This window comes from Durio zibethinus, chromosome 14 (assembly GCF_047325235.1).
Source record: "Durio zibethinus cultivar Kanyao isolate XHJ-2024 chromosome 14, ASM4732523v1, whole genome shotgun sequence".
In the NCBI taxonomy this organism is placed as follows: Eukaryota; Viridiplantae; Streptophyta; class Magnoliopsida; order Malvales; family Malvaceae; genus Durio; species Durio zibethinus.
Window position 1 is genome coordinate 11,571,909 of NC_143175.1, and position 22,326 is coordinate 11,594,234.

The 22,326-nt window shown below is 29.8% G+C and overlaps 2 protein-coding genes across 7 annotated transcripts; one reads left to right on the top strand and one right to left on the bottom strand.

The window, feature by feature from the left end:
• Window positions 1–159: 159 nt before the first annotated feature.
• Window positions 160–2,999, bottom strand: GRP23 (glutamine-rich protein 23). The gene is made up of 2 exons (XM_022886831.2): window positions 892–2,999; window positions 160–469 (listed from the first exon to the last, which is right to left on the bottom strand). Exon 1 carries the CDS (start codon window positions 2,881–2,883, stop codon window positions 928–930), a length of 1,956 nt encoding a protein of 651 aa, XP_022742566.2. The 5' UTR covers window positions 2,884–2,999; the 3' UTR covers window positions 160–469; window positions 892–927.
• A 6,524-nt stretch (window positions 3,000–9,523) lies between these two features.
• Window positions 9,524–21,346, top strand: TPR9 (Tetratricopeptide repeat (TPR)-like superfamily protein). Of its 6 annotated transcripts, XM_089743522.1 has the most exons (15): window positions 9,524–10,007; window positions 10,101–10,187; window positions 10,280–10,351; window positions 10,841–11,042; window positions 12,357–12,475; window positions 13,352–13,478; window positions 13,608–13,744; window positions 13,853–13,987; window positions 14,864–15,001; window positions 18,085–18,240; window positions 18,389–18,616; window positions 18,994–19,160; window positions 19,439–19,553; window positions 19,669–19,749; window positions 20,905–21,346. In XM_089743522.1, the coding sequence occupies exons 1-15, from the start codon at window positions 9,735–9,737 to the stop codon at window positions 21,115–21,117; spliced, it is 2,250 nt and encodes a 749-aa protein (XP_089599648.1). In that variant the 5' UTR covers window positions 9,524–9,734; the 3' UTR covers window positions 21,118–21,346. The 6 variants fall into 6 exon arrangements, 4 of the variants coding, with proteins under 4 accessions (XP_089599648.1, XP_022749270.2, XP_089599649.1 ...); XR_016327521.1 differs by having other exon boundaries at window positions 13,352–13,744; window positions 19,389–19,553; window positions 20,905–21,289; XM_022893535.2 differs by having other exon boundaries at window positions 13,352–13,744.
• The last annotated feature ends 980 nt before the right edge of the window (window positions 21,347–22,326 follow it).

The following is a 22,326-nucleotide window of genomic DNA, read 5'->3' on the forward strand; positions in this document are numbered from 1 at the left end:
AGATGAACAAATCACAAACATACTAAAATTCATTTATATTCAATTCGTTAATACCCTTGAAAAAATTGCAATCAAGCATTATGATAAGCAACATCGCAGGACTAATATGGATCCTCCTCAAGGCTAAGGATAACTATATAAGAAAATTTAGATACTGTGTTGCTAAAATAGATCTCGGGAGATGTGATGTGGGCAATAAGGAAAGCACAAATCCCCAGTCCCTTGTTATTTCCAACATGCTAACATACAATGCAAGGAAGTTTCCTGCTTAACTTTTGGAGCTGCAGTTTATCTCTGGTTGCTGATAAAGCTGCTGCAAAACAAGAATAGACTTGATATGCATAACGAACACCCACCACCTTCTTTTTCCTCCTTCACCTTCATTTCCTTGGCTTGATAACATTATAACCATCTTTACCTTTTCAGCTAGCTTAAAAGCACAAAGGTCTGACCCTTTGTCTCTATTGAGCTGTTACATGAAATTGTGATTATGAGAATTATCACAAAGAGCTCTGAAATATGATCTTAACTGGGCTTGTATCTGTTGCCAAAGATATGGAAATTCACAAGATTTTGAATTCAACAAGCATTAATAGAAAAGAAGCAGTTGAAGATATAGCAGTTAAAGCCAAGAAGCAACACATCCACCCCTTGCAGCCAAATAAACCATAATTAGATTTGTTAATACAACCGGCGATGACTATTATTACTCAATGACAAACAAGTGCAGTTCTAATACTGTTTTTGGCATAGATATCTCAACAGAGAAGTTAATTATGACAATATTCATCAAACTTTTCATATATTTGAGAGATACCGACTACAAGAATAGCTAAACCATCATAAAAGATAAATGCAAAAAAGAGATCAATTCCAGAGTGAAAATGAAACCTTTCACCCCTGCATCAATATCTAAGCTGATCTCAATTACTGCTCCCCTGAAAAATAAGAGGATCCAAATGGCTGTTGCCCTGTCATTTGAGAAGGTCCAGAATATTGCTGTCCTCCCATCTGAGGGAAGCCTGATGGTGGTTGTCCTGCCATCCGATGAGAACCTGATGACTGCCATCCAGCCATCTCAGCAGGTCCTGAGGGTGGCCGTGGTGGCTGTGGTGGTTGTCCAAAAGCTCGAGGTTGAGGCCTAGGGAATCTCCACCTATTTTCATTTAAAACTCTATCAATCTCTTCATTCCGCCCAACATTCCCAAAAGCCCCACGCACAAACTCCTGCAATGCAGGAGTAACACCAATAGAATACTTCATCATCTGGTCCAGTATATCTAGGCTTTTGTCCAGCTCATCAGCATCACAAAGTCCTCTGACTACAACATCATAAAGAGCGGCATCTGGCTTAGGATCTTTCTCCCCCATTTTAGTCAAAAGTGATGCGGCTTCCATGTTCTTCCCATTCTTGAGAAATTCACTGAAAACCCTAGTTCCAAAACTGGCAACCACCCTCAAACCAGTCTCAACCATCTTTGTGAATGACTGTAAAGCATCATCAACCCGCTCTGCTTTCAAGTATGCATCAATCATGGTTCTATACATTGGAACATCTGGTGTCAACGACTTTCCACACAATTCTTGAAAAAATCTTTCCGCCTCAGATAGCATACCATGCTCACAAAACCTGGTGACGATATTATTATAACCAGCAACATCCATCGCAAAAGGCTTGGATCCAGGCTTCGTGCCTACCTTCTTAAAAGTTTTAATGGCCTCCTCAAAATTCCCCAACTTGAAACACTCATTCACCATGATATTAAAAGTATCAGAATTCACAGCCTGCGTGTTAGGAGGGGTATGATTATCCAGCATATCTTCGAACAAGGCCCAGGCTTCCTTCGTCTTCCCATGTTTAAGCAAAACCTCCAAAAGTGTATTACAAGTGGGAGGAGGCATCTTAAATTTCCGATCCAACAACGACTTATACGAGTCCATGGCTTCCTTATCCTTTCCCTGATTAAACCACCATTCCATAAACGTAGCATTGACAACTCCATCGTAAACCAAGCAACGCTCTTTCAACTCATCAAACAGCTCATTGGCCTTGTTCAAATTCCCCAAATTCAAAAACCCGGATATAAGGTTGTTGAAAACTAAAGAGTCAGCACCGTGCCCTTTATTCAACATTTCCCTGAGCATATCCACGGCTTCCCCAATCCTCCCAGCATCGATCAAGCCTTTGGTCAAGTGCCTATAAGTCACAGGAGAGGGGTTAAACGGCGCCATCTCCAAAATCTCGCGGTAAACTTGAATAGCAGTATCAACTTCACCCCTATCGCAATGCGTATTAATCAAATTGTTGTAAGAAACAACATTTGGAACGAGATCAGATTGCTTGAAGAAGAAGTGAAAGAGAGCAATTGCCTCGTTGAAGCGTTTGTTGCGGTACATGGCGGCAATGATGGCGTTACAAGTGAAGACAGTGGGGCGAGTGGAGAAGAACACGGAGGAACGAGCCAGGAGAGAGGCGGCGTCTAGGTCGGAGGCGCGGATAAGGGACTGAACACGGTTGTGCAGGTTAAGCCGATGCCCAACGAGGGCAGAGGTGCTGTCTGGAAGCCGCGGGGCATTAGGGTCACGAGTGGGAGGGGCAGACGGGGCAGAGGCACGGAGGGCGTGTATTGGGGGCTCTATTCGCAAACGCCGCTTTCGGCGGCGTCGCTCTGCCGCGGCTTCTTCTGCAGAAGTGAAGCCGTAGGAGCGTGGGAGTGGGGGTGGGGACGGGGAAGGAGTCTGAGGATTTTGGATTGGATTTTCGAAGGCAGGGTTAAGCGCAACATTGTGAAGTAAGCGAGAGAGGAGAAGAGTAGGGGTGGCTTTGGGACGCTGGTGGCGGTAGTGGAGGGAGCGAAAGAGGGAGAGGCGGAAGAGGGGCATGGCTCAAGCGAGTAAGAGATCCCTAAATGCTTAAACCCTAGATTACAGCAGCTTAAACCTTTGACTTTGGAGACTCTCTCTCGGGGAATATATGAAACTAGCTGATAGTCGCGAACGTTCTTGCTGCTCAAAATTTTTTTTAATTTTGTTACTTTTATTCATTAATTTTTTTAATTTATTTAAATTAAAATTAAATAATTAAATAAAGATGACACATTGATGTCTAATTAGGTCCCTTATTCTCACAAAATATGTAATAAAAAATAAAAATTTAAAACAAAAAATTGTAAAAAACGTAAACAATCTCATTGAATTTAAAATATTAATATTTTAATTTAAAATATCAAATAATAATTTTATTAAAATAATAAATATATATACCTTTATATATTAGTTTTAGGCACGTACATAATGCATGTGAAATTATTATCTTTAAAACTTTATTTCAATAAATAATTTTTTAATAATATGATAATAATAATTATAAATACTACTATAGGTAAATTTTGATAACCTTTTATATATTTTTAAAAATAATAATAAATATTAATAATTTAATTTGTTTTTTTATATTAAAAGTAAAATTTTATAACTTTTAATATAATTTTGATTTTGATAGCGTTTAATAAAATTTTGGTAACCTATGATACAATTTTGATAACATTCGACATTAATTTGATAACTTATAATATAATTTTGGTAATTATTAATATAATTTTGATAATTGTTTATAAAATTTTAGTAACCTCTTAATGTAATTGTAGTAATTTTTAGTAATTTATGATATATTTTTAGTAATTATTGATAAAATTTGTGTCATCATATATTTAACAATGGATTCATCGCAAAAGAACGATATTTCAATTCTAATATAAAAGTAATTTTTTATATAATAATATTATTATTTCATTCAAATTTAGAATTTATTCACTGAATTTTTTTATTAAATATTTTCATATTAGATTATCATAGATTCTTAAGATAAAATTCGTAGCTTTGTTTTTGTTATTAACCAAGTTTTAATTTCTGACAACTTTAAGTAAAACAAATTTATTAATAATTAATAATTAAGTTATCATCAATTTAATATTATTTTATCATTGATTTACTACTAAGTCATCAATAATATACTATTAAATTAGTATTGAAGTACTACTAATTTATAAATAATTTACTATTAAGTTATGAATTATTTACCAATAAATTATTAATGATTTACTATTAAATTATTGATAATTTATTATAAAGTTACAACTGATTTTTTATTAATTTGTTAATAATTTACTATAAAATTATCAACAATTAACTAATTTATTATAAAATTATCACTGATTTATAAGTAAATTAGCATTGATTTGCAATTAAGTTATCACTAGTTTAGTACTATATTATTATGCATTTACTACTAAGTTATTATTAGTTTACTACTTCGTTTTTGATTATTTACTACAAAATCAACACAGATTTATTACTAAATTAATATCGTCAATCAACTTGCTGATTTGATATAAATATCTAATAAAATATTGACATGTGTAAAACTTTCCGCTAATGCTACATCATAAATTGCTTGTTAGCATTAAAAGAAATTTTCAAAAAAAATTTAAAAATTAAAAAAATTTTGGATTTAAAAAAAAAGAATTTTTTTAAAAAAAAATTTAAAAATTATGAAAATGCAAAAAATGAAACTTTAAATAAAAATAAAATTTTCTTAAAGTTCTAAAAAAATTCAAAAATCTTTTTAAAAAATCTAAATCTAATTTGTTTTGAAAAAAAAAAGTGAAAATTAAAAAATTTAAAACATTTTGAAAGAATCCGAATTTTTTAAAATTCTTAAAATTACAATATTTCAAAAAATCTAAAACATTTTAAAATTTATAAAAAAAAATTAAAAAGTTTTTGAACAATTAAAAGAATCAGAAAATTTTGAAAGTTTTAATAAAAAATCTAAAAATTCAAATAAAAATTTAAAAATTTAAAAAATAAAAACAAAGCATTTTAATTTTTTTTTCAATTTTTCATAAACTTGTAATTTTTGTAAATTTTTAAAGATTTTTGAGATTTTTTTGAATTTTTATTAGTTTTTCTAAATTTTTAAAAAGTATTCTTAAAATTTCTTAAAATTTATATTTTTAATGTAATTTAAATTTTTTTAAAATTTTCAGTATTTTTAATTTTTGTGAATTTTTTTGTTTTTATTATTATATTCATTTTTAATATTTGTGTTAAAATTTTCAAAACTTTTTTTTTTATATTCTTGGATTTTGTATTAAATTTTTAAGGTTTTAGTTTTTTTAATTTTTAAGATTTTTTTTAATTTGTAGCATTTTTCTTATTATTTTCAAAATTTTTAATTTTTCATTACTCTTTTTTTTTTTTTTATAATTTACTAAAAATGTTTTAGATTTTTAAAGATTTTATTTTAAAAAAATTTAGAATATTTTTAAAATTTTCAAAAATTTTAAGTTTTTTTTTTTTACTTTTTTACTTTTTGAATTTTAAGAATTTATTTTAAATTCCCGTTTTTTTATTTTTTTAAAAAAATTTTGAGATTTTTTTAATTTTAAAATTGTTTTATAATTTTTAAAATATTTTGGTTTTCATAAGTTTTTGAAATATTTAAGATTTTTTTTTAATTTTAAAAAAAATTAGAAATTTTTTCAAAATTTTCTTTTAATTACTAATGTGGCATTAATTGAATGTTAATGTTACATCAATAAATTGAGTAATGACGTTATTTTGAAATAACAAACTACATGACAAAACAAAGGTTAAAATATTAAATTAATAATTTTATTTTTTTAAGTATTAAATTGACAAAAAATGTATAATACAATAATCAAATATATATTTATCCCATCTCAAAGACTCAATTAGATTGTTAAAAACCCAATATCCATCTAGTCCAAAAATCTTCAATCCAGTCCACAATTCAAAAAAAAAAAAAAGTTGAGAATTAATTTCATAATTAATTAATTAAATAAGAAGTTAATTTCATATACAAAATGGTGTAGTTTGTTAATTTTAATTAACTTTAAATTAGGTGTAGGGTTAGTTAGGTCATTTTAGTTTGTTTATTGAGAATTAGTTGGAACATTTTAGTTTGTTTATTGAGGGCATATTGTTATCATTTTCATTTAATTTTTATACTATTTTTTAATGTTAATTATTAACATAGCATCTTATTATTTAAGTCTAGAAGGAAGCTTTAAATTTCACGAAGCACGAGTCTCTAACTAATATGAATATAAATTTTAATAATAAAAAGGAAATTTTATTCTTTTTATTAATATTTTTTTAAACAATTGTATGGACAAAAAGGATAGTTAAATTACAGTCATATACATGGCGACAATAACACTATTATATAAATTAAACATATCTATGAATGAACATTATATACTATTTTATAACAAAATTGTATACCATATTACATGATATAATTTAAATACCCTAGTTTATAAGTGGCTAAGGACTTTAAATTTTATATTTTGGTTTAATTGAGATACTCCTTCCGTCTCTTTTTTTTTTTTTTTTTTGTTCTATCTTTTTTTAATATCTCAAAATTATATATATATATATATTACATTTAAAACTCTTATTTTTTATATTTTTTTATTTTTTTATATTAAAAATTATAGAACTTTAATTTTATAAAAAAAAAATTAAAATTTAATATTAAATACATTAAAGTCACAATTTTTTTTTTAATTTTATGAAAATCATATTACCCAAATAACATTGGACGAAAGAAGTATTAGTTAAACATCAAAGAATGGCAATTTTATATCAAATTTATATTTTGGTATAAGTAATTAAAACATTAATACTTTATGAGTAATCCAAATGTTAGTAAGTTTATTATAATGCATCAATCTTAATTTGTCTCAATGTAAAATTAATAGTATTAAGTTTTGTATATTAATTTGATTGATTTTTAGAATTAAAAAAGGGATAAATTCATGAATGATCTCTAAGTTATAGTAAAATATTTAATATGATATTTAATTTTTAAAAGTCTCTAATACAGTACATAAATTATAAATATGTTAATTAATATGATACTTTAAAAAAAATTTATATGTCACGTATCATTATTTGAAGCTAGTTATGTTAAGGATAAGTACCACATTAATTAACATATTTATAGTTCAAATATTATATTAAATATTTTGTTGTAATTTAAGGATCATTTATGATATTAATTATTAAAAAAAGAAATCATTTGAAAATTAAAATTATGTCTCATTTTTTAAAAAATAAATAAACTAATTTAATAGAAAATAAAAACTTTGGTGAAAATCAATTCTAAATAGCTAAACTAAAACCATAGGTTAATGGAGGATATTTAATTTTATAAACAAATATTGTTCAACCTTAAAACAAAAAATTATAGTCCAACATTTAAAATTAGGATAAAATCGCAAATATTTGTATTGAATTAATTAGAATTTTAGCAAGCTACAAAGTATTCAAATTGATTTTTAAAATGATTAAAAAATATGAAAATGAAATAAAATGATTATTTAGTTTCAAAAGAGCTCAATAATAAAAATATTATAATTAGATTAATGGAGATAAAAGAGATATGCATATAATTTTAAAATTAAAAATATTAAAAAAATTTTACAACAATTTTAAAATATTTTTCTTAATCTACTTTGGCTTTGATAAATTGCATAATTTTAAATATCAATATTTAAGTTTTTATTTAAATTCAATAAATTGCATATTTTAATCATTATATTATGTGTTAAGACAATTCATATAAATATTTATGTCAGCACACATTATTCCATAATATTTTAACTTACTATATTATATATATAATATTCTTTTTATATAATTATAGATCTATAGTATTATGTTTTTATTGTTTTTTTTATATGAAGAATGATTTTTTTTTTTTTTACCAACCAGAAGAATGACTTTTTAATTGATAAAAAAAGAATGCCATTTTAATTTAGTGAATATTTTTAATTTTATTATCTGTCTAAAATGATATATATATATATATATATTCAAGGGTTTTTTTTTTAATAAAAATGAAAATAAAAAAGTGGAAATCAAACATTTTATACATAATAATATATGATTATAAAAATACTAATAAATATAATTTGTTTTTTATTATTTTTATATCATAATAAATCAAAGTTTTGTAAAATTAAAAATAGGTTAAAATACTAAATAAAAATCCTTTGAACTATTTAACATTTTTTAAATTAGCTCTTGTACTTTTATTGTACTTAAATAAATTTTTATCCTTTGATTTATATCTAAATAAAACTTTATTTAAAAGGAAAGATTGATTTATGGTTGGAACTTAATTAGGTAAAAATTAAAAGTTATTTAGATACAAATTAAAAGATAAATATTTATTTAGATACAAATTAAAGTTTAATGATTTATTTAAATACAATAAAAGTATATGAGTTTATTTAACTAAAAGAGTAAAATTTAGGATTTATTTATTATGTTTGCTTAAAAATTAAGAAAATAAAGAAAGGAGTTTCTAAATGTATCGCCATTTCCACTTTTCACACTTCATTTTTTTAAAATTTGTTATAAATAAAATTACTTAATTATCTTTCTTATAATTTTTTTGATATCCATATTCAATAAATTTTATAAATTTTCAAAAATTATTTTATGAAAAATTATATAATTTACTAAAAATAGGTTTTCGGAAAGTTATAACTCTTTGGAAATCCATTTTCTTAGGGGGATATTGAAATTTTAAGAAAAATTACAAAAAAATTTATTAAATCTTTTTATTAATTAGTGTAATAAAAAAATTATTATTAAAAAATCATAAATTTCAAAATTAATAAAAAAATTAATTTTATCATTTTAATCATAAAAAAAGAATAAAATGTTATGAATTAAATATTTTATTTTTTCATGTTATCAAGGATAATGAAAGAATTATTAGATCTGATTAACATATAAAAATTGAAACTTTTTGATGTTGTACTATGGAATAATATATAATTTTATTAAAATATAATATGCTGACTGAAAAATTCACCGTGATAAATAGATGAAAAAATTTCTATAAGAAATTCAATTAAGTTAGATTATATAATTTTAATAATTGATAAAAAATATTTATTAAAAAATAATATTTTAAATTTATAAAAGAATCACATTTACTATTTTATTCTTAATTTAATTAGAATCTCATAAAATTTTATTTTTTTAAGATCAAAATAGTAAAATTATAAAATTTTATTAATTTTAAAATTTAAAATTTATTTAATTTTTTCTATATTTTTAGCATTCATTTCTAACAAGTTATATAATTTTTTAAAATTGAATTTTTAAAAAATTATAAAACTTACCAAATATTGATATTTGAAAATTAAAAAAAATAAATAATTTCACTTATAAAATTTTTTGAATAAAATAGAGAGTGTGAAAAGCAAAAATTGTGATATATTTGGAAGTACTCGTAAAGGAAAAAGATTATATATATTTTTTATTATTACATTATTAAAATGTAAAATAGTTGTATTATATTTAGGTATTTTTAATTAATTAAATTACAAAACATTTTAAAAGATAAAATTATTATAGTTGAAATAATTTTGGATTAGTTTTTTTTTTTTTTAAATTCATTTTGGTCATCATTCATAACGAGCTCGTTTGAGTTGAGTGGATTTGAGATGAATTTAGGGTTTAGGTTGGGTTCTATTCTCCTCCGCCTTAACAAAGTTTAGTAAAATATGACGATCCGTGTCTAAGGAGGAGAGAAATATGAGTTATTGTGACAAAAGCAAAACATGAAACACTCAAGTGGAGCAGGCAGAAAAGAAAAGGCCTGGGTTGGGGCTGGGGACGATTCGTAAATGGAGAAGCTTAAATGTTTGGTTCCAGAAAGCCTGAAGCGGAGGGTGGCGGAGAGCAGTACTGATGATCTTCCTTCACTATCATCTTCTCTGCTTCACTTGTTTATCAGTTTGCCGCAATTTCATCATTTGATAGCAGAGTTGACAGCAGACCCCAAGACCCAGGCCGGTCTTTGTGGTAAGAACAAGGAGGCTGCTTTGGACTTGAAGCAAAAGGGAAATCAATGCTATTCCTCTGGAGATCACTCCCAGGCTTTGCGTTGCTATTCTCAGGTCTTTACTGCCTCTCAACTCTATTAATGAATTTCCATAAATAAAATCCAAAACTTTTCTTGCTGATGCTGCCCTCAACACATCAACTAACAGGCGCTTCGTCTTTCTCCCATTGACGCCCAAGACATTGGCAAAAATCTTGTTGCAACATTGTATTTAAATCGAGCTTCTTTATTTCACGTGAGTCTCTCTCTCACTTCTCACTGCTAAAGGCAAAATGATTCTTTCCCCAATGTTTAATTTTCCTAACATGTTTGTTTTCTACTGTATAGAAAATGGGCCTGTCAATGGAGTCTCTTCGAGATTGCAGCAGGGCTCTAGACATTTCTCCTTCCTATCCAAAGGTATATATGATATGCTGCTTCCCAGACTCAGTTTCAAATACTTTGCAGTTATTAATTGCTGACATTAATTTAATTACCTATGGCCTTTTCATTCCTTCACTCTTCTTCACATTCAATCGCATTTTGCTTTCCAAAGTAGCACTGAACTTAGGGTTATGTGGTGACAGTGAATATCAAAATGTGAACAATGGGCTATGAGATTTTGTCAAAAAGAGACATAGGATAGAGGGGTGAAACACAAGATTTTTAAATTTGTGTAGAAGGGTTTATGCAACTTGGTTTGGCTTGTTTGATTTGAGACACAATTTATATCTCGTATTTTATGGAAATTTCTCCATCATTCATGGCATGGATGTAGCTTTCTTTGGTGCCAAAGTGCATATACCAGTTCTTTCCTTTCCTATTGTGATTGTTATTTGTTTCTTTTTTGTTCTTATTCCACCAAACTACTTAGCAGTTTCTGGTGGCAGTGACATAACTTTATTGTAGGCGTGGTATAGGAGAGGTAAGGTGAATGCTACTTTGGGGAATTCTGAAGATGCGGTCCATGACTTAACTGTTGCTAAGAATATGGAGCCATCACTAGGGGGAAAGAAACAGATAGAAAATGAACTGGATATACTTGCACGGCATCATGAGAATAAAAGTGCTAAATCAGTTCACAAAAGCCAGAAAAGTGTAGGAATCCCAGGTAAGATGGTAGCCATTGCTCAGCACTTATATATCTATGATTTCCCTTTCTATTTTTTGTCAATAACCAATCCTTTTACTCTTTACATATTTTCCTTGTCTATGACCATTTTATTAAATTCTTTTTCAGCCGAAACTTAATATAAATCTCTGTGTAACATGAAGGACCTGACATTCTAAAATTTTCGTTTCTCCTGATGTGTGCCATAAAATATGTAGTATGAGTTGCCGAATCTACTTGTTTACTCTAAATCCTTGGATGGGTTCCACTAATCTTTTATTTTCTTCATCTTGTTTGTGTGAAGCAATCTAGGAACCCTGGGTGATATCCATAGGGATATTTTCTTCTCTTTTCCTCTTTTTTTTTTTTAAATTTCCGAAGGATTTCAGATTGCAATTCAACTTTAAACCCTAGCTCTCCAAGATGTCCTACATCAGTTTGAGGCCGTCTACAAGGGTGCAAGGCAACACTTTAAGCTAATTGTGGGTCAAATATGGTTGAGAACTTAATTAAAAGGAAGAAGGAGATAAATTGCCAAATGTTTAGGCTTCTCTTCACTGACCTCTAAGAGTCATGCCAAAGAGGGGTGCCAGACAGTTAATTTATAATTATATTCCCTTTTGAGCACCCTTCTTTGTTCCGTCTTTCAATGCTAGATTGTTGGTATCGATGGACCCAGGATGAGTCTCCTTCTTTAAGATTTCATTTTTCCTCTTCATCTAATATAATAAAAATTTGCAACATGGTGCTTCATTTGTATTCTTGTTAAAGCTTTTCTTCTCCATCACTGTGATAATTTATTAATTTATTTTTATGTATACATTCAGCTGTTTCTAAACGTGTAGGTATGAACTGGTTCTAATGTCTGTTGACATCCATTGTCAAAGGTGGCTGCATCATGCATATTTTACCTTCACATGTTGCCAAACATGTGGTATTCGATAGTACATTTTCTAGTTAAAACTGAAGTGTGATACTAATAACTTATCATTGAAAAGTTATAGAGAATATTGAAATACTTATACTTGTTTGTCATGATTGTTGCAATCCTTTGCAGAGAAGAATTATATTTGCTTATAAAATCAATAAACAGGTTATTACTGCCCGCAGACATTTTGTAGAGGCTTTGTAGATTGATAACTTTCATTAAGCATCAGAACTTTGTGATCTGCCTTGTGGTTACTTTAATGATTGTTTATCAATCTTTATTGCATTCTTGATTTTTTTGATATATAATTGTAGCACAAGGTGCTTTGTTTTTCCTTTTTCTTTTTTCTTTTTTTTAAATTATTGATTTTTCAAATCATCTGTCAGATGTGCCACAACAAATAAAACTACACTGTGTCAAAACACCAGACAAAGGAAGGGGTATGGCTTCAAAATTTGACATTCCTCAAGCTTCCTTGATTCATATTGAAGAACCTTATGCTGTGGTATGAACATATTATATTTTTTGCTTTATATATTTTATTGTAGGTTTTATCATTTTATTTAAATGGTTTTAAATTTGAGTAGGCATTGCTTAATGAGTACTTAGAAACTTACTTCATCAAATATACTTATTTTTCTGTACAAATGCTTTGGTCCTGGGAAATATCATTTTTATAGTGTACGGTGTCCTCTTTGCATCTTTCACTTAGTAGAATAATATTGGATGGTATTTACCTCTTTTCTTGTGGTTTGAGCATTGCACTTTACTACCTTAAAGATTTAATTCATTAACTTTATTATCTAAGGTCATAACATGTTTACTTCAATGCGCTATTGTTTACCACATGAGCTTAGAGCATTATTATACTTTACCTCCCCTTGATTCAATTCATTGTACATTACCAAGCTCTAGCCATCCACATGAGGCACATAGGCAGATTTCCTATTCTCTTGATGTGAAACAGAAAATGGAATTAAAATGAGAGAGAATCCCACAGTTTTGTTCTTTTGTTTCTTTTCTTTGTGTATATTTGCTTGTCTTTCCATAAGTTACTTTTTTTGTGAAAAAGAGTTTAGGACTTAGAACGGAGGGAGGAAAATTAAACTGAAAGATTTAGGCCAACATTAGAGATACTGAGCGGTTCTTTCTTTTTGGTTTAAATGTGGGTGCGGTTTGTAGCAATGTATGAGGCTATACAATAACTTATGTCTTAAAAGTAATAAAAAAAATTACTATCTATATACTTAACTTTAAGGTTTCTCACTTCAGTTTGATTTAATATCTTGGTTCATTTTGTACATCCCTCAGCCTCTCACTGTGGGAACTTCCAATTTTGCTAATAAGAAATATAACTTTTACCTGACCATACAATATGCAGGTCATTCTGAAGCACTGCAGGGAAACTCATTGCCATTATTGCTTGAATGAACTACCGGCAGATACAATCCCCTGTATTTCGTGTTCGTTGCCATTGTACTGTTCCCAGCATTGCCAAGTGCGAGCAGGTGGACAAATACATGTCAATTATTCAAGTAAAATTAACATACATGAAAAGAAGTCCAACTGTATGGAAGAGAATATTCCAGATATAACTGTAGGGAGTAATTCCTATCCCAAACTTGATTGCATTCCAGAACATAAACATGAATGTCAAGGTGTTCACTGGCCTGCAATATTGCCTTCGGATGTAGTTCTGGCTGGTCGAGTAGTAGTGAAATCTTTAGAGCAGAAAGGACAATTTACTGAGATTCCTAATCTTTTGGAAACTTTGGTATATCCCTTAAGTTTAATTTTGATGTTGACTTTAATTCTGTTAGTGGATAACTATTATGTCATGGGTTGACCTTCCAGCTTATGGGCTGTAGTTTTTTCCTTGTAGGGGCTTTGTGAGAGTTATTCAAAAATGCTGCCAGAAAGCAAATTGGAACTACACATATATTCCATTGTATTGTTGTTTTGTCTCCAGCACTCTTACTGTTCTGAACTGTCAATAAATGGAGACTCCACATCACAGGTCCTCTCAATCCTTCTCTCTCTGTTAGTTATTTACATTTGATGAGAAATTGTACTACAATCTCGATTTTTTCTTACTACTATATTCTTGGTGTACTTTTCTAATCTCTTCTTACAACTGCCATTATATTTTTGTATCCTTTCATCTTAGCAGTGAGACTATGAGACTTAAAGTTTCCCGCCTTCTTAAATCTGAACCGAACCCTAAAAATAAAAATAAATAAATAAATAAAAACTGATGGAGAATCCATTCCCAAACAATTCAGAAAGCAATAGAAGGGATGGAAATCCTTTTTACTTAATGTGAGGATTCTTGGAGCTAGCTTTATTTTCATATATCACCAGGAGTTATTTCAAGACTTATCTATACATTCTCAGTCAAGGTGTTTACTTGACATGACTGCAACCTACATCACCTTTCGCTTCACTTGGTCATATGGCTGACGTGCAAGTTATTGGTGCAAAAGCAAACAAGACCATAAAGTTACTTGCCAGATTCAATTCATTTCTCTCTCCCATTCTCTCTCTCATACATGCTATGCATATGTTAAATGGTTTCAATAACCAGGAAATCAGCATGTTAATTTTCTACATGCTGAATATTTTGTCTTTGCCCTCTAAGTATTTGACACATAGACTGGTTACAGCAACTTTTTAAAAATGTGTTTATGTCTCAGTTAGCATTTCCCATTTTTCCATTCAATCATTAAGTTCTGCATCAGATTACCTACGTGGTTTCAATCAGTACTTTGCACATGTTGGCTCTGCCCAAAGATTTGATATTTTGCATGTTTGGACTGTTGATATGGCCTCATTTCCTTCACTGCATAACTGATCATGTTTAGTTATTGGGATCTGTTTTGCGATTCATATGCAGATTGTCATACTTCTATCTCAAATTAGAGTGAATTCTATGGCAATTGTTCGTATGAAATCCAGTGATTTTTATGACCAGCAAGATTGGCTTCAAAAGTTCTCCTCTGGTGAGGCAGAGGCAGCTAGTAGTGTGGAACAGGTTTGTTTTACTGTATGCTTGTCATTCTTTCCCTTTAAGTACCTTTTTTTTGTTGGTCTTATTCTTCAATAACCTGCTTTTCATTCCTTCACTTCAATTCATAGTTGAAAGCTTTAATGGCTTGTTATTTATATTTCCTTTTGTTTCTGGGCATTCCTAATGATGAACTGTAATGGGATCTTAAGTCCATTCTGAGTTTCTGACCTCTATACGACTGATATGATCGGGTTTGGTTGGTGGTCTGTTGGATTTATTTTGGTTTTCTTATGGTAATGGATTGCCACTGTCTGAATATTATAGGTGCACCTGTGCTAGGTAAAAACTTAGAAACAAGGACTTTTATAGTGGAGTTTGCTTTATTTTGTCTGGTCCATGGAATTGAAATATTAGCAACATTGCCAATGTATCACATGTCAAGGGGCTCTGATCTATTTTCCGACATTCTTTTTTTTTTTTTTTTAATTTTGGATAGCAATCTGTAGGTATATAAATATTTTAGCGGATATTTGTGGACTAAGTGAATATTGGTAATATTTCAGCAAAATGATAATAGAATTTGACATAATTCTGGGTGATATTGCCAAAGTATCAGAGATGTATCAATTTCTTCATGAAAATTCAGCAAAGTCTATTTTCCAGAGAAAAGAATAACTTATTCAAATCCGTGACTGATGAAAGGTTGGATAAGAAAAAATAGCTACAAAAAAGAAACATAAGGGACAAAGGAAAGAAAGGAATTAAGAGAAAGAAGAGGGAAGAAAAGTTGAGGTAAAGGAGCAGCGTGGGAGGATAAAATGGATGGTTAATCCAGGTGTTGCATGTAATATGGAACAAAGTAAGCCTTATATCCCATAACTCTGGGGCAGGTGTTGCCCATAATATGGAACAAACTAAGCCTTATGTCCCATAACTGTTCCATACTAAGCCTTATATCCCATAACTCTGGGGCAGGTGTTGCTTATAATATGGAACAAACTAAGCCTTATATCCCATAACTCTGGGGTCGGTTGTATGAAAGGCCCAAAGAAGGAATGCCTATAATATAGACAAGTGTTTTAAATTAAAAATAAAATAATTTTTGGATATTGTCTGTTAAAAAAATGACCTTGGTGCTGGACTTGGAATTAAATTCCCAGAAAACCATAGAACAAGAAATGTCCTTTGTTGGCCTCCGATCCTCTTAAAAGCCAATCTCTGGGTTTTATTTAAGTTTAGTTTCTATAATTAACATATGTAATTATATTTAAATGTGATAAAAGTTAATTTTTTGTTGTTGTGTTGTAGATAGATGCATTCTACATTAGAAATTATTTATGGCAATTCGCTTAACATATTGCTGCTCTGTTCTTTGTTCACTATCTTTTCACATATCATATATGTAGTACTATTATTTTAAAATAAGTATAAATACATTATAAAATTTCCTTTAGCATTTTCAATGTTTTGAATATCCTTGTTTTAGAATTTCTATCTATATCTTTACATCCATCAATATTTTTTTATTGTAAAGGTTGCAATACATTCACTGATACTGATTTTTAAACCTTGGTTTTGACTTCATTGCCTTCTTTTCTTTGTCTGGGCTTATGTTAGTGCTTTGTGGTGCTCACATGAATAGGTTACCTTCAGATACTTGAGGGTTAGCTTTGGTGATTGAGAAATTGGGATTTTGGATATTGATATTGAAATGAATTTTCAGACAAATATGGAATTTGTCAGATACTTGATATGGTTCAGACTTGTTATTGAGACTTGAGTTTTAAGGTTTGATAAGAAATTCTAGATTATATATTGGGATATCCCAAGTGTTAAATTTGCTTGGTATCTTGCTATTCTGTTTAATTATTGTTGGTGCCACATCATATGGACCTCAGATTTTGTCATTTAGGTGGACTGAGAAACAGAGATCTTGGTTTATTTCTTGGCAAAGCATCTTTAGATAAAATCTCCATTTTTGGTGCATTGATTGATTGGGGTTTTTTTGGAGAAGTTATCATTGTGATCTCCAGAACGAGGGTTGAGATATTCTCTTTCTTTACTTGTAGTTGTATATATAGATCTATTACAAAACCATGTAGATGATTTTATTCTTTTTCATTTTGTTGCTATTTTGTTCACCAGTTACCTTGGAAACTTGAATATGTGCTTCACCAGTTCACCTTATATCCTTTGAAGGGGCATTTTATGCTTATATCAATGTCCAACCTAGAAGAGCCACATATGGGTGCCTTCTAACTCATATACGTTTAAGGGGTATTTTAAGGATATTTCATTAATCAACCTATTACCCCCAGAAGACTGTAAAAAATCAATAGAGCTTAAATTCTTTCTCACCAAATTATTTAAATCCATCATCTAGGGCCATCAGAAGAAACATGCTTACCCAACTCATTGGTAAGGAGAAATATCCTTAAGCATTTTTTTTCCAAATGCAGTTATTCCTTCATAGTCAAGGCCACGAGATGCTACAATTGAATCCTCCATCCTTTTTAGTGGTGCTTCCTATATATACTCTTAGACAAGGGTCACTATTTGGTATAAACCAAAAATACCCAAATGATCAATCACTTTCATTTAGTTCCTATGCATAGAAATTTAGATTGGTTTCAAAACTAACCACAATTGCCATTTTGTTTTGGTTTAGATGTTTTCCGATTTTTTAGACCAAACCAAATATTATTTTATATAATCAATATTTGTACCTATGCAATTAATTTTTATTTGAATTACTTTATACTTGCTTAAGTATTTATTTCTATGATTGTTTATTGCATTGGCATTGTAGAAATTTGAAATTTAGGCATTTGAAAGGAAAACCTGAGTAAACTAAAGTCCTCAATGGAATAGCTGACCAAACCAAATTGAATTGATTTAATTTGGATGTTTAATTTGGTTTAGTTTGGTTTCAATTTGTGGAGTCAAACTTTTCAGTTTGATTTTAAAAATTCCTTCCAAACTGTATCATGACACCCATTGGGAATTATTCTCACTTATTCTCACTCGCTGCACGTTAAGTGATACCTTTAAATTTGTATTTGTTACTAAACATGTGCCATCTTTTGATTAGTTTGTGTCTTGCCCAGGTCAGAGTAGGTCAGGCTATTTATAAAGCTGCCAGTTTGTTCAACCATTCCTGCCAGCCAAACATTCATGCATATTTTATTTCACGCTCTCTCTTGATAAGAGCAACAGAGTTTGTGGCTGGAGGGTGTCCCCTGGAATTGTCTTATGGTCCACAGGTACTCTCTGTCTCTCATACGCACACGCATACACATTTTCTCAAGGGAAGGGAATGGTGACGTTACTTTTTTCTCTAGGGTTGTGTTACATCGAATCTGTTGCAAACAGAGCAAGATCAATTTCTTAATTTAGAGTTTTATTTTACAGGTTGGGCAATGGGACTGTAAAGACCGCCTTAGATTTCTTGAAGAAGGGTACTTTTTTCGATGTTGGTGCCGTGGTTGTTCAGAAGTGAATGCATCTGATCTTGTAATTAGTGGATTTTGTTGTGTTAATCCAAATTGTTCTGGAGTGGTTTTAGATAATCTCGTGGCTAACTGTGAAAAGCAGAAACCTAAAATTCCAGAAACAATCAGCATTGATTCTCATTTGCAGGTACTTTAGTATCTTCTTGGTGCAATTTAGTAAGCATCAGCTATAAAGTAAAACAACGAGTACGGCCTAGCTGTTCGACCACAAAATTTTCAACTGATGGAGTTATGCTAAATACTAAATAAAATATTTGTTTTAAATTCCTATGTATAAATGGTTAAGACCTAATTAGTATTCGACAAGTGCCAATAATAGATGAATATTGCTGCAGGAATGACTTTTTCTTAATTAATTATTGAACTTTTATGAGAGACTGAATTAAAGCACGTATTATTTTTGTAAACATTATTATGTAATCTGTAGCCCATTTGTGGGGGAATTTTGTTGGTTTCTGCAGAGTTCATCAGATGGATCATGTAACTTTATCATTATATCTCCAGGTACTCGACCTCAATGATATTCACATCAAGGAAGTGGCTCACATTTCACTTGATGAAACACGTAATTGCCTCCGTATTGATTCTGGGTATTGCTTGAAATGTGGTTCCTACTGCAATTTGGCATCTAGCAGTGAAGCAGTTAAAAAGGCTTGGGTTCATCTCAGAAGGTCCGCAGTTTATATGTTCCAAAGCTTTTGTGATGTTAATGATTGTATTCTTTCTGAATCTGCGGAATCACATGGCAAGATCTTGGTTCTGTTATTTTCTTTTTTTTTTTTTTAAATATAACTCATCAGGACTATCATCGTTGATTCTAGGCCGTACTTTTCTAATTCATTTTAAATTATGTTGTAAAGCTTTAACTTACAATGTATGGATGTATGTATACTGCCCAGCTACAGAGAAGCATACCTGCTTTACCTACAGTCTGTTCGTTGCTTGATAGGTTGCAGGACTCGATAGCTTCAAAAGATATCTGCAGTACTAGGCTTTCAGATGCTTTGAGATCTCTTGGTCTTCTAAGATCAACACTGCATGCTTATAACAAAGGCATTGCAGAAGTGAGTTTCATTGACTAACTATTAACACCTCCCTTGAAGCTCTGCCAATCTGAGTTTAATAAGAATTACAACCACTAATAGTAGATTTAACCATCTATGATATTGTCTTTTGCAGGCAGAGGACAATCTTGCAAAGGCATTTTGTTTCACTGGAGATTTGCAGCCAGCAAGAGATCATTGTAAAGCATCGATTGAGGTAACTGTTTGCTAGTGCAAGAATCATATTGCTACTCAACTCTGATGAAACATTAGTTTATGTTACCAGTTATAACTTTTTAGTCATTTTGTTCACTGCTTTTTGATCTTAAGAATAATCGTTAAATTTCATATTAGTGCAGCTAAAATGTATAAAATGTTTTATTGGAATTGTTCAAATGAGAAAAGATAATAATAGTTAGGAGAAGAGGAAGAGGAAATGAAAATGGGCATTGTAAGGGGGGATAGATATTGTTCTCCCCATCTCTAAAGGCTTTTGTTTTGCTAAATTAATGCTTTTACTTTGAAAATGGAAGAGTGAGTAGGCCCACAATTAGAAAACAAAATTAGGATGGTGTCCAATGCCATTGCCACTACAGTTCAACTTTAACTTGTCTGAGAATTGATTTAACCCTGAAGAGAGACCCAAGTAATAGTCATCCCCTTTAATAAGCACTAGAGGCTTCCAAATCGTATTCTTTTATAAACTTTAAATGTCTGTAAACAAGGACTTTGTCAAACCTAATAAATCTTCTATATACCTCATTATCATTAAAGCTGTCACATTGAACTAATTGTATGCACTTGGCAAAAAAAAACCTATCATATGCAAGTGTTGGCCATTGTTTATCACGACCATAGAGCACATAAAGAAAAGGACAACAAAAAGGAATTGCATCAAAGTCTTGGGGCACTACTTCTAAATTTTCGTCTGATTGACCTGCAAATAGTGACTGTTTTGAATCTTAAGCTGTCTGTTATCTTCAACAACTTTATGGTTGTTCAAGCTAGACAGCATGTATCTTTTTGGAGAACTAAATTGCACTTGTATATTTAGAACTCAAGTGTCTTTCACTATCACTGCCATATAGAAAACTTCTTCCAGGAGTAGGTTTCCAGATGTCTCGAGATGCCAAAAGCTACATCCATATGGTGGTGTGCACGCATAAACTACCTAACATGAGATTCAGGAAATTGTATAACATGCTAGGTTAGGAGGATCACTCTTTCCCATTATTTGCAGAAAGTCTCGATGAAATTTATTTTGGGTCCTACATTTTAATCATTAATTATACAAGGCCTTGTGAGGGGCTATTATAAGTTTCCAATTAATGATGTTTGAACAAGATTTTCATAGTTTTGTTTTTGGTTGCAGATATTGGAAAAGCTCTATGGCCCCAATCACATTGTGATTGGACACGAATTGGTTAAGCTTTCATCTATTCACCTATCGATGGGTGATTGTACTGCTGTGGACAACATAAGTCGACTCAGTGTTATATTTTCCAAATATTATGGACCACATGCTGGCATTATATTTCCTTATCTACTGTTTCTTGAGAAAGAAAGTTGCCATATCATACACTGAAAATACCAAATTTTTTTCTAGTTTGAGAAACTGATAGTTCATAGCATCCCACAATATTTTTTCTGGAGTTGTGGGCGCCATCTTGGCTTGATGTCAATTATGTATATGCCTATAAATGAGTGGTTTTTCATTGCAATGAACAAAGTGCAAGTATTAAACTCTTATTACTCAATAGGGTAGGTCTTGATATATATATTTATCTCTCTTAATAAAGTATCTAAATTATTTACGACTGCTCAAAATTCAATGGCAAATATATATGTGAATTATAAGATAAAAATGATCTTCCTTATATAATTTATTTATCTCTGTACTCTTTTTTTTCAATCATGAATATATGACTAAATAGGTGTTGATTTTGGATCAAATGTTTGATTTGATTTTCAATTAAGGATCTAACATTATATTTGTGTCAAATTAGCCTAAACTTTTGGGATGGAAGTTGGCTTACAGTGGATAGCATGGATCCAAGCTTTTATGTATTGAAAGGAATGAATATTATGCAGCTGCCTTCACTCCAAAGATTTAGCTGAAGTTGGCAGAAATTGAAATTGAGAGCGCTATCTCAAAGTTTCATGCAGCAGCAAGGTGGAGGTGTGATTTGGAGAATACAAGGTTCAATTTATTAGGCTGCTTATGTTTGGAATGAATTGAGACATAAACGATACCGGTGATGATGGTTTGGTTATTTAGATTAATACACAACATTACAGGTTTTGAAAAGTCTGGTTATTTAGATTAATGTATAACATTCTAGGTTTTGAAAAGTCAATCTAATTTTGAATCGAATTCTTTTAATAATTGATTTCATGTAAATTGAATTTTATTGATTTGATTTATCAAATTTTAAATTTGTTTTAGTTTTTAAATTATTTTAATATAATTTTTAATATATTTAAATAAATTTAGATATAAAATAATTATTTTTATTTTATAAAAATTTAAAAAATATAAAAAACTAATAAAATATATAATAAAGTTAACATATTTTTAATTTTTAATTTTTTGATTTGAATTAATATAAATATTTAATATCCAAATTAAAATTAAATCAAATAAAAAATTAAATTGATTCGAATAAAATATTATAATTTTTAATTAATTTTTTATTTTAAAAAAATTTTTTTTTTTTTTTTAAATCTTCTTACATCAGTATAAATGTTATACCTTTTTAACTCTTAGATCAAAATGGCAAAATATTAATATTAT